Source organism: Vulpes vulpes, chromosome 4, assembly GCF_048418805.1.
Source record: "Vulpes vulpes isolate BD-2025 chromosome 4, VulVul3, whole genome shotgun sequence".
Lineage (NCBI taxonomy): Eukaryota > Metazoa > Chordata > Mammalia > Carnivora > Canidae > Vulpes > Vulpes vulpes.
In genome coordinates this window covers 37,574,338-37,588,945 of record NC_132783.1, presented here as the reverse complement: position 1 = coordinate 37,588,945, position 14,608 = coordinate 37,574,338, and the positions used below count along the sequence as shown (strand labels likewise).

General features: G+C 38.5%; 1 protein-coding gene across 1 annotated transcript; it reads right to left on the bottom strand.

The window, feature by feature from the left end:
- Nucleotides 1–447: 447 nt before the first annotated feature.
- On the bottom strand, nt 448–923 carry LOC112934207 (protein Churchill). Its single transcript, XM_026017593.2, has one exon. It carries the CDS (start codon nt 894–896, stop codon nt 558–560), a length of 339 nt encoding a protein of 112 aa, XP_025873378.2. The 5' UTR covers nt 897–923; the 3' UTR covers nt 448–557.
- Nucleotides 924–14,608: the final 13,685 nt, after the last annotated feature.

The following is a 14,608-nucleotide window of genomic DNA, read 5'->3' as shown; positions in this document are numbered from 1 at the left end:
TAAGGACTTAATGGATATTTAGTATTTGGGTTGTAATTCAATACTACTTTATTTTGTTGCTCAAACTGTTCTAACTTCAGTCACTGGAAGCTCCTTCAGTTGGCTCTTTTGTCCCTTTGACACACTCCCAATAATTATGTTTTATAGGTTTTTGTGTGTTTGTTTTTGCACTTTCCTTGTGGCACATGTTTCAAGCTCATCTTGTATATTTACTGCCCCAGTCTTGAATTTATCATTTCTCCAAGGAGCCCCTGGTTCCTTTTACTGGAACCAAGACCTGAGATTTAGGTATGCTCCCATTCTGGTTTTATTTTCTAGCCACATCATTTCTAACAGAGATTCTTCATTCTAGCTTCATTCTGATGTGAACTGGGAACTCTAGAAGAAGAATATAATCCCCTTAATTAATTTTTACAAATTACAAAGGATAGTTAAGTCTAAGCAGAAAAAATATGCAAATAGTTTTCATTATGAACTAAGTAAGACAAACCATCAGGCTTGCTGTATTGTAAACCAACACAACATAGTTACTACAGAACTGAACTGCAGAAGGATCCTTAGAATAACAATGTCATTTGTCGAGGGTCATCAGGGAGGATACTGATAGTATCTTCAGCTTTGCCACATAACAGACATAGCATGGTGTACTCCTGAAATTCATCCATGATACTGAATGTGTACTCATGCCTGGCTATTATGTGATGACAATTCTTAAACAGATGATCATAGGTAACTATTTCTTCACCATCTTCCTCTTTCAAAGATTTGTTTGTGATCAGCATAAAATCCCGCTTACTGCACACTGCACAGCCTGTAAAGTTCAGCAAGAAAGAGCCATTCTCCAGGCAGATGTTACCCCGGTTGGGATACTCCTTCTCCACACAGCCCCCACACATGCCGACGCCGTTCCCGGGACACGGTCCTCCAGCCTGAACAATTAAAATTTCTAATGAAAGATGTATCATTAAAGGAATTAAAAATTCCACTAATGTAACTTTCAAATTTGTCAGTTATATTATCATCCAGAAAGTTATTTCAAAACTTTGAGTTATTATCAATAAGACCAAAACCTTAAGAAGTCTGTTCTTTGGAAAATTAAAAGCAATAAAGTTTGATACTTTGTTAGGTATTTAAATTTTAACCATAAAAAATATAAATGTTAAAATGAGAAATAAACAATCAATATCTATGTAATCCTGCAGGTATCATTTTTACCTATTGAAAACTAGAATATTTGTCAACTTACACAATCCTTTACATAAAACCAACAACAGCTTTTTGCAAAGGGTTTGCCGCCAGAACACAGATGTCATGAAAACCACCACTAAACCTAAACCAAAATGGGAAAGGAAAAGACTCATATCAACATCGTCATCATTGGACACATAGATTGGGGCAAGTCTACCACTACTGGCCATCTGATCTACAAATGTGGTGGGATCGACAAAAGAACCATAGAAAAATTTGAGAAGGAGGCTGCTGAGATGGGAAAAGGCTCCTTCAAGTCAGCCTGGGTCTTGGATAAACTGAAAGCTGAATGTGAACATGGTATCACCATTGATATCACCCTGTGGAAATTCGAGACCAGCAAGTATTATGTGACCATCATTGATACCCCAGGGCACAGAGACTTTATCAAAAACATGATTACAGGCACATCTCAAGCTGACTGTGCTGTCCTGATTGTTGCTGCTGGTGTTGGTGAATTTGAAGCAGGTATCTCCAAGAATGAGCAGACCCACGAGCATGCCCTTCTGGCTTACACACTGGGTGTAAAACAACTAATCGTTGGTGTTAACAAAATGGATTCCACTGAGCCACCCTGCAGCCAGAAGAGATACGAGGAAATCGTTAAGGAAGTCAGCACCTACATTAAGAAAATTGGCTACAACCCTGACACAGTAGCATTTGTGCCAATTTCTGGTTGGAATGGTGACAACACGCTGGAGCCAAGTGCTAACATGCCTTGGTTCAAGGGATGGAAAGTCCCCCATAAAGATGTGAAAGCCACTGGAACCACACTGCTTGGAGCTCTGGATTGCATTCTGCTGCCAACTCGCCCAACTGATAAGCCCTTGTGTCTGCCTCTCCAGGATGTCTACAAAATTGGTGGTATTGGTACTGTCCCAGTGGGGCGAGTGGAGACTGGTGTTCTTAAGCCTGGCATGGTGGTCACCCCTTCTCCGGTCAATGTTACAACTGAAGTAAAGTCTGTTGAAATGCACCATGAAGCTTTCAGTGAGGCTCTTCCTGGGGACACTGTGGGTTTCAATGTCAAGAACGTATCTGTCAAAGATGTTCATCGTGGCAACATGGCTGGTGACAGCAAAAATGACCCACCAATGGAAGCAGCTGGCTTCACAGCTCAGGTGATTATCCTGAACCATCCAGGCCAAATCAGTGCTGGATATACACCTGTGCTGGATTGTCACACAGCTCACATTGCTTGCAAGTTTGCTGAGCTGAAGGAGAAGATAGATCGTCGTTCTGGAAAAATGTTGGAAGATGGTCCCAAGTTCTTGAAATCTGGGGATGCTGCCATTGTTGATATGGTTCCTGGCAAACCTATGTGTGTTGCGAGCTTCTCTGACTATCCTCCTCTGGGCCGTTTTGCTGTTCGTGACATGAGACAGATGGTTGCTGTGGGTGTCATCAAAGCAGTGGACAAGAAGGCAGCTGGAGCTGGCAAAGTCACCAAGTCTGCCCAGAAAGCTCAGAAGGCTAAATGAATATTATCCCCAATACCTGCCAGCCCAGTCTTAATCAGTGGTGGAAGAACAGTCTCAGAACTGTTTGTGTCAATTGGCCATTTAAGTTTAATAGTAAAAGGCTGGTTAATGATAACAATGCATCGTAAAACCTTCAGAAGGAAAGGAGAATGTTTTGTGGACCATTTTTTTTTATGTGCGTGTGTGGCAGTTTTAAGTTATTAGTTTTTAAAATCAGTACTTTTTAATGGAAACAACTTGACCAAAAATCTGTCACAGAATTTTGAGACCCATTAAAATAAAAGTTTAATGAGAAAAAAAAAAACAACAAAAACTGCCTGATTTAGTTTTAAATGAAAGTTTTTCTGTGACAAACTAACAAATACAGTAACCAAAGTTTAAGGAAAGATGCTCAAAGATAAGAGATCTTTTGCACATTAATGGATTAACTGGCAGACTCACTAAAATCATCCTCCAGAACTTGGAATCTTTTAGGGTGCCATTGTGATAGTTTAAAATGCACAAAACAGGAGTGATATCACCAAGATGGGAAAAAAATTATTTAAGCACAAGACACTACTGAGAAAATCCTACAACATGGAGTGAGGCTGAAGCATCCCCTGTACCAGAGACCAAGACACACTGTTAGAAGGGTAAGAGAAGCAGCTACACATTGACTGCATTGCTTTTTCCTGCAGGAGAGAGCAGTAGCATGTAGAAAGGTCTCCCCTTGAACCTCCAGTTCCCCCAATGGAAACTCAGGTGAGATTCCAGCGTTAGGGTCACCTTATGAGAGCCCCTACTCTGATCTTCCACCATGATGAGATTGCCAGAGAGTCAGCAGGCAGGACTCAACCATTGGGAATCTAGTTGTAGTGGAGAAGGAGGGATGGGTTTGTAATAGCACATGGATCTTCACAGATCAAGTCGACACCTGCTGTGCCCAAGTGGTAATCCCAACCAAAGGCTTTGCTCATAGGCATAACTAAGTTGGGGGCACAGTCTGACCAGTGAATTCAGTAGGGTGCAGATCTGCCTGATTTGGATCCTCAAACAAAGAGTTTTTCTTGTCCTAGAGGCTGTTTTGTCATGCCCAGGTAAGAAGCAAAGCCACAACCCCACCACTATGGAGAGTGATGTATGGTCCCATCTAACAGAAGGGCTAACAAGAACCTCTTGAAGCTGTGTGGTCCAGTGGCACTCCAGCTTAGAGGCAGGCAGGCAGAGGCAATCGCCCCCAGAGAGTCAGTGCCAGTCATTAAGGGTTGTAGGGCATTAATTCATAGCCAGGGCTGATGGTAGCTCCCTGCTCCTCTCAACTGGAGAACCTGTTTAGGAAATTGAAAGGAGATCAGAGCGGCCTCTCCCCTTCCTGCTCAGGCAAGAGACCTAAGATATGGCCTCCAAGTGCCGTGGAAAGTGTTTTCTGGCCCCATCGGACCAGAAAGGCTGGCAACAAATCCTGGAAGCTGTGCAGCCCAGCAGTGCTAGAGTCTAGAGAAAGGCAGGCAGAGCTAATAGTTTGCAAAGTAAAGCTAGTGGCCCTGTTCAGTCAGGGAACTTGGGGCACAGGTCAAATTAAGAAAACAAAGAGCTTTCCTAGCTTTAGAGGAAAGCTTCCTCTGCTCTATCCAGGCAGGGAATCTAATTCATAGCCCTTCTTATCACTGAATATAGTCCTCAGCCTATATAACCACAGAACCTAATCAGAGCACATGGGAAGTTACCTAGGACATTCAACAGCCCTATGTACAGTGGCACATGAGCAGAGAGAACAGCCCATTTCTTCACCCATCTGTATAACCTCACCTGGTCAGGCAATTCAGTGCACACTGTGGTCTGATTCAGGTTCCCAAGCAGTGAGTTATACAGGCCATGGGTCCATCTTCTTGCCTTACCAGGGCAGGGAAGCTAATTCATTACCCCATCTACTATTGAGTATAGTACCCAGTCATGACTATCTAATAAGCCTGACCAAATAATCCAGGCAACTGTGGAGACCATATAACAACCTCACAAGTAGGGAACCAAGCCACCAGTGCTATCCAACTGTTCTCAACCAGTGGCAAACTCCTCCATTCCCATTCTCAGAGCTCAAACAGTGGCAGTGGCCTCACCCAAGAAATGACCATAATAGCAGAAGGACATTACCAATGGACACATCTAGGAACCCAAACTGAACTGACTGCTGAGGAATGCTTTCTGCCAAAACAAAACTGTAAAGTCTTGACAGAAACCAAATTAATCAAATGCATGGATACCAAAGCATCAAGGATTATGAAAAATCAGGTAGTATGTCACTACCAAAAAAAAAAAAAAAAAACCTAATAAAGTTCCAATAACTGATCCTAAAGGAATAGAGATCCACAAACTAAAGAATTCAGAATAATCCTCTTAAGGAAGTTTAGTAAACTAAAAGAAAAAACAGACAACTAAACAAAATCATGAAAACAATCCATAGACAAAATGAGAAGCTTGACAGGACATAGAAACCATCAAAAAAAAAACAACAGAAACAGTTGAAAAATACAATAACTGAAGAATTGGATAGAGTTGAGTTTCAAAAATAGACTCAGTCATGCAAATGAGACTGGAAGAAAAAAGATTGAAAACAAGTGAAGAAAGCCCACATGGATTTTCCAACAAGGTTTTAAGGCCAGAGAGCATGATATAACATATTCAAAATAATGAAAGAAAATTACCATTAACCAAAAATTCTATACCCAGTAAAGCTTTCCTTCAGAAATGAAGGAGGAATTAAAATCTTTCAAAACAAAGAAAAGCTGAAGGAATTCATTACCATCAAACCTACCTTACAAGAAATGTTAAAGGACATTCTTTAAGTGGAAATGAAAGAACGCTAATTAATATCATAAAAACATTAAAAGGTAGCATAAATCTCACTGATAATTGTAATTATATAGTCATAGTTAGATTCTGCAATATAACGGCCATGCATATAATTCACCTACAATTCTAGTTTAAAGGTTAAAAAAAGACAAATGCAGTAAAAATAACCATAACTACAATAAACTGTTATTACTTACAAAATATTTTTAAATGTAAATTATAACAGTAATAACCTAAAATATGAGGAAGAGAAGTAAAACTGTAAAGTTTACAAATTCTACTAAAGTTAAATTGTTATTGGAGCACCTGGCTGCCTCAGTTGGAAGAGTATGTGACTCTTAATCTTGGGGTCATGAGTTCAAGGCTCACATTGGGTGTAGAGATTACTTAAATAACTTTTTTAAAATGTTAATTTGTTTTCAGTTTAAAATAGAATGTTATATGTTTAAGATATTTTATGTAAGCCTCATGGTAACCACAAGGGAAAAATCCTGTAGTGATTACACAGAAGAATGAGATAAAAAAAAGTCAAAAGCAAACTGATGCCAAAAAACAACATAAAAAAAACAAAAGACAGCAGGACAAGAAACAAAAAACAGTGGATCTACAAAACAAAAAAAATGGAAAAAAAAAAAAAAGGCAATAGGTCCTAACCTATTAGTGATTACTTTAATCATAAACTGATTAAATTCTCCAAATAAAAGGCATAGAATGGCTGTATGATTTTTTTAAGATACAACAAAATACTGCCCATAAAAAAAACTCTCTTTAGCCTCAAAAACACACATAGAGATTAAAGAGATGAAAAAAGACATTTCAAGTAAATGGTAATCAAAAAAAGGGGGATAGCTATAATTGTATCAGACATTAAAACATAAAACATTAAAAATGGTAAAGAGAGATAAGAAGATCATTACATAATGATAAATGGTGGTCAATATATCAAGAAGATGTAATAATTATAAATATTTATACACCCAACATCAAAGGACTTAATTATATAAAACAAAATCAACAGAACTAAAAGGAGAAATAAACAGTAATACAATAACAGTTGAGGACTTATCTCACTCTCAACAACAGATAGATCATCCAGACAGAGAATCAATAAGAAAACAGTGGATTTGAACACTATCAACCAAAGAGAGCTAACAGATACACACAGAACATTCTCTCCAACAGCAGCAGAATATAGACTCTTCTGAAGTGTACATGAAACATTTTCTAGGCTAGACCATATGGTAGGCCACAAAACAAATCATAGCAAACTCAGAATGATTGAAATTATCTTCTCTGACCACAATAGCATGAAACTAGAAATCAACAAAAAGAAAACTAGAAAAGTCAAAAATACATGGGAGTTAACACTCTCCAGAACAACCAATGGATCAGAGAAGAAATTAAATGAGAAATTTAAAAGTTTCTTGAGGGGTGCCTGGGGGCTCAGTTGGTTGAATGTCAGACTCTTGGTGTTTGGCTCAGGCTGTGATTTCAGGGTCATGAGATCAAGCCCTGAGACAAGCTCCATGCTTGCTGCAGAGTCTGCTTGAGATTATTTCCCTCTCCTTCTTCCCCACCCCCTGCTCTCTCTCTCAAATAAATTAATAAAAAAAAATTTTTTTAAGTTTATTGAGGGCACCCAGGTGGCTCTGTGGTTTCTTGAGGGCACCCAGGTGGCTCAGTGTCTGCCTTTACCTCAGGTTGTGATCCTGGGGTCCTGGGATTGAGTCCTGCATCAGGCTTCCTGCAGAAAGCCTACTTCTCCCTCTGTCTATGTCTCTGCCTTTCCCTGTATGCCTCTTATGAATAAATAAATAAAATCTTTAAAAAAAATAAAAAATAGAAAAATAAAAAGTTTCTTGAGACAAACGAAATGGGAACACAATATACTAGAACTTGTAGGATATGGCAAAAGGAGTTCAAGAAAAAAGTTCAAAGCAGTAAATTCCTATACTAGGAAGAAATAACAAAAATAAACAACCTAACTCTATACTTTAAGGGGCTAAAAAAAGAAAAACAGAACCCTAAGCAGAAAAAAGGAAATAATGGAGATTAGAGCAGAAATACATGAAATAAAGAACAGAAAACAATAGAAAAGATTAACCAAACTAAGAACTGATTTTTTTCAAAAGATGAACAAAATTCACAAAGCCTTAGCTAGATTAAGCAAGGAAAAAAGGAAAAGGACCAGATCAACAAAATTATAAATAAAAAGAAGGCATTATAACTGATATCACAGAAATTCAAAAGATTGTAAAAGCTCCAATGAACAACCATATACCAACAAATTGGACACTGGAAAAAGACTGAATATTCTTAGAAACTTACAACTAAGCTAGACTGGGTCAGGAAGAAATAGAAAATCTGAATAGACTAATTACTAGTAAAGAGATTGAATTAGTAATCAAAAACCTCCCAATGAAGAAAAGCCCAGGGCCAAACAGCTACACAATGAATTTTATCAAATATTTAAGAAAGTTAACACCAATATTTCTCAAACTCTTTAAAAAATCAAACAGATAGGAACACTCCCAAACTCATCTTATGAAGCAGCATTATCTTAATACCAAAGCCAGAAAAGTACACTACTCAATAAGAATATCCCTGATGAATACAGATGCAAAACCTCCCAATAAAATACTAACAAACTGAATTCAGCAGCACCTAAAAGGATTATTCACCATCATCAAGTGATATCTATCCCAGGGAGGCAAGGATGCAACAAATGCAAATTGATCAATGTGATACATCAGATAGAATGAAAGAAAAGAACCACATGATCATTTCAATAGATACAAAGAAAGCGTTTAGCAAAAATCAGCATCCATTCACGATAAAAACTTCTAACAAATTAGGCATAGAAGAAACATATCAATATAATGAAGGCCATATATGACAAGTCCACAGGTAACATCATAGTCAATGGTGAAAGGCTGAAAGCCTTAGGTTGTTCCTAAGATCAGGAATAAGCAAGGGTATCTACTCTCACCACTCATTTTCAGCATAGTACTAAGATGTCCTAACTAGGACAATAAGTCATATAAATAAATAGTATCAGAATTAAAAAGGAAAAAGGAAAATAGGCTTTATTTTCAGGTGACATGATTTTGTACATAGAAAATCCTAAAAACCAAATTTTGATTAGATCTAATCAGTAAATTCACTAAAGTTGAAGGATACAAAATTAACATACAAAATCAGTAGTGTTTCTATATACTAACAACAAATTTTCTGAAAAAAATTAACTCATCCCATTTAAGATGGCAACAAAAACAATAAAATACCTAGGAATAAAGTTAACTAAGGAGATGAAAGACCTCTACTCTGAAAAATGTAAGATACCAATGAAAGAAATTAAAGATGACAGAAATAAGTGGAAAGATATCCCACATTTGTGACCTGGAAAAAATGATATTGCTAAAATGTCAATACTACAAATGCCTTCTATGGATTCAGTGCAGTCCCTCTCAAGAGTACAAAGGCATTTTTTACACAAGTGTAAAAACTCTCCTGAAATTTATATGGAACCATAAAAGACCCCAAATAACAACAACAAAAAAAAATCCTGAGAAAGAACAAAGATACCACTCTTCCTGATTTTAAGCTACAGTCGTCAAAACACATACTGGCATAAAAACAAGACAAATAGACCAATGGGAGAGATCAAGAGCCTTGAAATAAACCCAAGCATAAATGGTCAACTAATATTTGACAAGGAAACCAAGAGTACTCAATGGAGAAAAGATAGGTTCTTCAGTAAATGGTGTTGGGATAATTGGATATTGGCATATAAAAGAATGAAATGGATCCATATCTTACACCACTCATAAAAATTAACCAAAAATGGATTAAAGAGTTTAATGTAAGACCTGAAGCCAAGAAATTCCTAGAAGAAAACATAGAAACAAAGCTTCTTGACATGATCCTGGTAATGATGTTTTGGATATGACACCTAAAGCACAAATAACAAAATCAAAAATAAGCATGAATACATCAAGCTAAAGAGCTTCTGCATAGCAAAAGAAACCATAAACAAAGTGAAAAGATAACCTTTGGAATGAGAAAAGAGATTTGCAAACCATATAATTGATAAGGGGTTAATATCCAATGTATAAAAAGAACTCATACAACTTAATAGCATAAAAAAAAACTACAAAGTAGGCAAAGAGCCTGAATAGACATTTTTCCAAAAAAGATATGCAAAAGACCAACAGGTACATAAAAAGATATGCAACATCACTGTTAATTAGAGAAATGCAAATTAAAAGCACAATGAGATATCATTTCACACCTGCTAGAATCACCATTGTCAAAAAGACAATTACAAATGGTGGATGCATGTGGAGAAAAGGGAACACTTCTGTACTGTTGGTGGGAATCCTGACCAAAAAATAACCCAATGATAAATTATTTCAGACCCCAAGTGTTGTAATAGCACCATCCACTAGAACTATAATGTAAGCCACGTATGTAATTTTAAATTTTCTAGTAGTCACATTTTAGAAAGAAGAAACAGGTATTAACTTATGAATATATATTACTTAAGCCAATAATTCAAAATATTCATTTCAACATGAAATCAATAAAAAATTAATCATCTTGCATTCTTTATTTTGTACTACATCTTTGAAATCCAGTGTATGTTTATACTTAACAGCATTTCTCAGTGTGGACATGCCATATTTCAAATACTTGATAACCACATGGGGCCAGTGCCTGCTCTACTGGGAAGCATGGTTCCAGAAGCTCAGAGGGGGGAGAGACCAATGTGTATGTAGTAAAAGGGTCTTGGAGAGGACATAGGCTTTGGCCATCCTGTGGAGGCAGCTCGAGGAGATGCAAGAGGAGAAAGGACTCTATTAGGGCATCCCAGGCAAGAGGGGCCAGAAAGTGAATGGATGGAGACTAAGATTAGGATAAACAAATGAGAAGAGTGAGGTATTTTGCCACCATTATCCCAGAGAACAAGGCTAGATCATCTTGAGTGTGAGCATGCATGCTTTCCTGAAACACATTTCCATTTGAAAGATGGAGTGGGCATTCTATTTATCTCCTTCAGTATATTGAGAGCCTCTCAAATCTGTCATTTTGCTATTCAATGGGGGGCGGAGGGGCTCTTGTGATCTTTCTAATTCAGAGACCAGTGATCTCTCTTTCATGGACTTAAGAACCACCAGCCAAAAGGAATAGAGTGGTTCCCAAGGTCACCATCTTTCTGAAAGTAGATATATCCAGGTCTCAAAATCAGAGGCCTCTCTAATCAATGCTCTTCCCCTCACCTAACTGCTTCATCTAAATCCACAGAAAGTTTCTGAGGCTGTGAACTGGTTTTTCGGAAACTGGTGGTTTTACTGAGCCAGCATGGATAAGGCCTTATTTTTTCATCTCTAATTTGTCAGGAAGAGTCTACTACTGCAGGAGTGGCAGTACATAGAAAACCCACAGAGCCTGAGGAAGAGTCACTGCTGGAAACGGATGGGGAAATCTGTGAGTGCATCACAACATCCAAGTGATCAAGAGGCTCAGGCTGACACTATCTAGCGGAGCAGGGACACTGTCTAGTAGGCTGGAATGGGCATGTGTCTTAACTGTATCTTTTATCCCCCCAATGCCAGACTCGGTACCTTCACTAATTAAGTGACCAAAAGAACTGGAAGAAATAAATGAATAAATGAATGAATAACTGTATAAAGCTCTGTCCCTAGAATACAAGCTACAGTTTGGGAGGAGTTTGCTATGGTCCCTTTCTGTGTGATCCTGAGTTCTTGTGGATGGTTATGGGATAAAAGCAAAAGTCACACATCTGCAAAAAGCCACTATTCCTAACAGACCTATTTTCTCCAAGGGCTCTTGAGAAATTTCACAAAGCAGTAGAGCTCCCTGACTTCCTTCCCAAGTCAAGGTGGGTGGACAGAGAACTCTGGCACTCACTGTCTCTTCTGGCTGCTAAATTGACTCCACAATCCTGTACACATTCAGATTTGGGCACATTATTGCCCTCTCTCCTTTTCTCCAACAACCCCCAAATCACTCTTTTGACTATTTTGACATTGGTGCTCTAAAAGCAGGCAGCTGAGGGATCTCTGAATCAGAGCAATTTAATGTAGCTTTGCATTCTACCCAAATCATACTTTGTTCTTCTTAACCTTTCTGTGACCGGTTCTTTACTACACGGGTTATTATACTGCCATGGTGCTCCTTTGTCACCTATTCCCCACTTGTACTCTTGAAAACTGCAACTAAAGAGACCAAGGAAATCATGGATTTGGAGAGACTATCCTTTGGCATCAATCATCACTCCCTGGAAGCCTGATTAGGAAAAAGTGGAAGCGCAGAGAAGCTATACACCTCCTGATGGCAGATGTTAGGAGCACAGGACCCAGAAAACAATATACTATGTTTAATTGTTAACACTGTTTCTGTTCCCGTGAAAGAAGCTGGACTGAAGTCCTGTGATTATGTCCTAAAGCTCAATGTTTGCCCCATGTTCATGAGTTCAAAATAAACCATCTGTGAAAGCTCTTTAAGCTGAGCATCAAACTGCAAAATATGTAAGATGTTGCTATCTGATGTGCACGTTGGTTTTATTTAGGGTGGATTTTTTTTTGCTTTTTGCTTTCTGCATTCTAAAACAGACCTGCTGCCTGATTTATACACTGTGTTCCCAGAATTCCTTGCAGTTCCTGGTGTGGTAGTGATTTGGGGCTTTCCTAGCACAGTTGCTGAAATAAAGGCTGCTGCCCTGTTTTGTTTCTTCTTTTGTACTGACTAAAGGCATGCTGACCACTACTTATTAGTGCTTTGATCTTTTTTATTTTTGAACATACGGTCAGGACCTCACCAGTGCCCAGAATGGCAGCCTGAAATTCTAGTAGGCTTGAGCCCATGTGATAAACTGCTTTGCTCTGGGAAGAAGTGAGTGCCTCGCAAAGACTGATGGGCTGATACATATTAAACATCCCCTCCCAGCGGGAGAGAACTTGCTTTCCTGAGCATCTGTTCATCTGTTTTGTTCACATAGAACTGCTGCCACTCCATTCACATAAAGAGGCCTCCACTTCGAGTCACTTTCTATTAGACACTTGGATGTCACAAATGTTGCCAAATACAGTAGAATTTAAAAGCTGTATTGACTTAAGGGACTCTACTTCACAAGTAAAAGTGGATTTAATTGAACCTTCTTTTGTTTCTTTTTTCCATTTTATTTCTCTTGCTTTTTCTAAACATTATTCAAATGAAACTTTATTCCCTAAGAAATTAAGTCCACTGTGTACCCCAATTCCATTTCAACAAGCCCCATTTCTCTTAATGGCATTTAATGACCATAATATGTACTGCTGAAAAAAAAATCCACCAAGTACTTTTGTTGAGCAAGAATACTGTTTGTTGAGTTTTCAGTATGACTTTATTCAGAGCCCTGCAGTGCTAATTTAAAAAATCTGTCATTCTGTCATCAAAGCTTAGCATAAGGCTCATGGCATCAATGTCCAAAGCTCTGAAAACAGGTATAACCTTTGGGCAACGATAAAGGATAATGTGGTGGTTCATGAAAGGTAAAAAAGGTAGTCACCAGGCCTCTAGCCTCTAGTGGCTAGAGGGACTGAAATGGAGTCTGATCCTGCCACTTGTTGACCTTAATTAAGTCACCTCCACTTCTCTGAATCTCATTTCTTCATCTATAAAAGAGAAATAATGAATAACCTATGTCATGGGATTTTTTTAGGGGAATTAAAGAATATGTGGAAATTCATAGTAATTATGCAATGAAATTCAAATAAAACATTGACTGAATAGAAAGAAAAAAAAAACATGAGGGATGGGGTGTGTTGCAAATTCTTCCTTACTTGCTTTGGAATAACCCTTTATCAATTGTCCCTTTTTGGCTCTATGAAGGGATCTTTCAAGATTTTGAGATTTTCCCAAAAGTAGAGATCATTGACCCTATAACTTACCTCTACAATATAAGCATGCAGTCATGCTTGCCCTGACCACATGAACAATACAGAGGCTATGAGCCCAGCCTTGTGAAAGCAGTTAACACGCATTGCCTCACCCTCATGCTGCCACTCCTCCCCCATCATAGCCATCACTGCCACTGCCAGCCACCACCACCGCTACTCCTCAGATGTTCCCTGGTCCAAATGTCTTTACCATTCCATTCCATTCCATTCCATTCCATTGTAAGAGCCCTCTCTTCCTGTGCTCTTGCCCTCCACCTCCTCCGGTCTACAAGCAATCTAGAGAACAGAAAAATGAACCTTCCCTCTAAGGCTTTTCCCTTCTCAGACTTTTTTCATTGCATCATAGTCCAGATTCGTGCTCCCCAATGCCAGTGATATTTACATTTTCTCCAGCAATGCAGGTTTGTATCCTCATCCTACTCAAAGAATGAGATCTTGTCTTGATCCTTTACTCCATCTCTGACAGAAATGTCTATATTCAAAAGTCTGACCCTTACCCAAACAGTATCTGAAGCTACAGTTGTAAAGAGGTTGGTAGGTGGACTTTTGAGGGGATGATGGGGTGAGAGGTGAAGAATAGGCTACTGTGATGTTGGAGAATTGAACGAATGCTTATTCTTGAGCTTTTGCCTGGGGCCCAAATTTTGATTTTTTTTTTTTTTTTTTTTGCAGTACCACGTAAAGCACATAAGTTCCATGTTTTGGCTACCACTCCATTTATGTATGGAAAATGACAATTCTGTTTATCTACTTAATGATGGTATTGGTGTGAGGATTAATGTGTTGACATATTCGATGTAAATTGAATCTCTGACTTAAAAATGATGTTGCTTCTACACATAGGCAAATCTTAACTGTGTGGATCCCCTCCTCCATTCTCCCCAGTGTTCAGGTCAATAGGGAAGGAACCCAAACATGTATGGAAGATATTTTTACCCTGGTAGATGAGATTCTATCTCAACCCCATTGAATCTAAATTTGGCCTCTAGAACAATCCCCTGAGACTTGTTTCCTGTGAGATTACCAAAACAAAAACAAAAGAAGGGGAGGGTGGAATTCACCTGAAGGACCTTGAAACGTTTGGAAAAG

Excerpts from the sequence above, each read along its gene's own strand:
- LOC112934207 (XM_026017593.2), bottom strand. The coding sequence starts at position 896 with ATGTGTGGGGGCTGTGTGGAGAAGGAGTATCCCAACCGGGGTAACATC.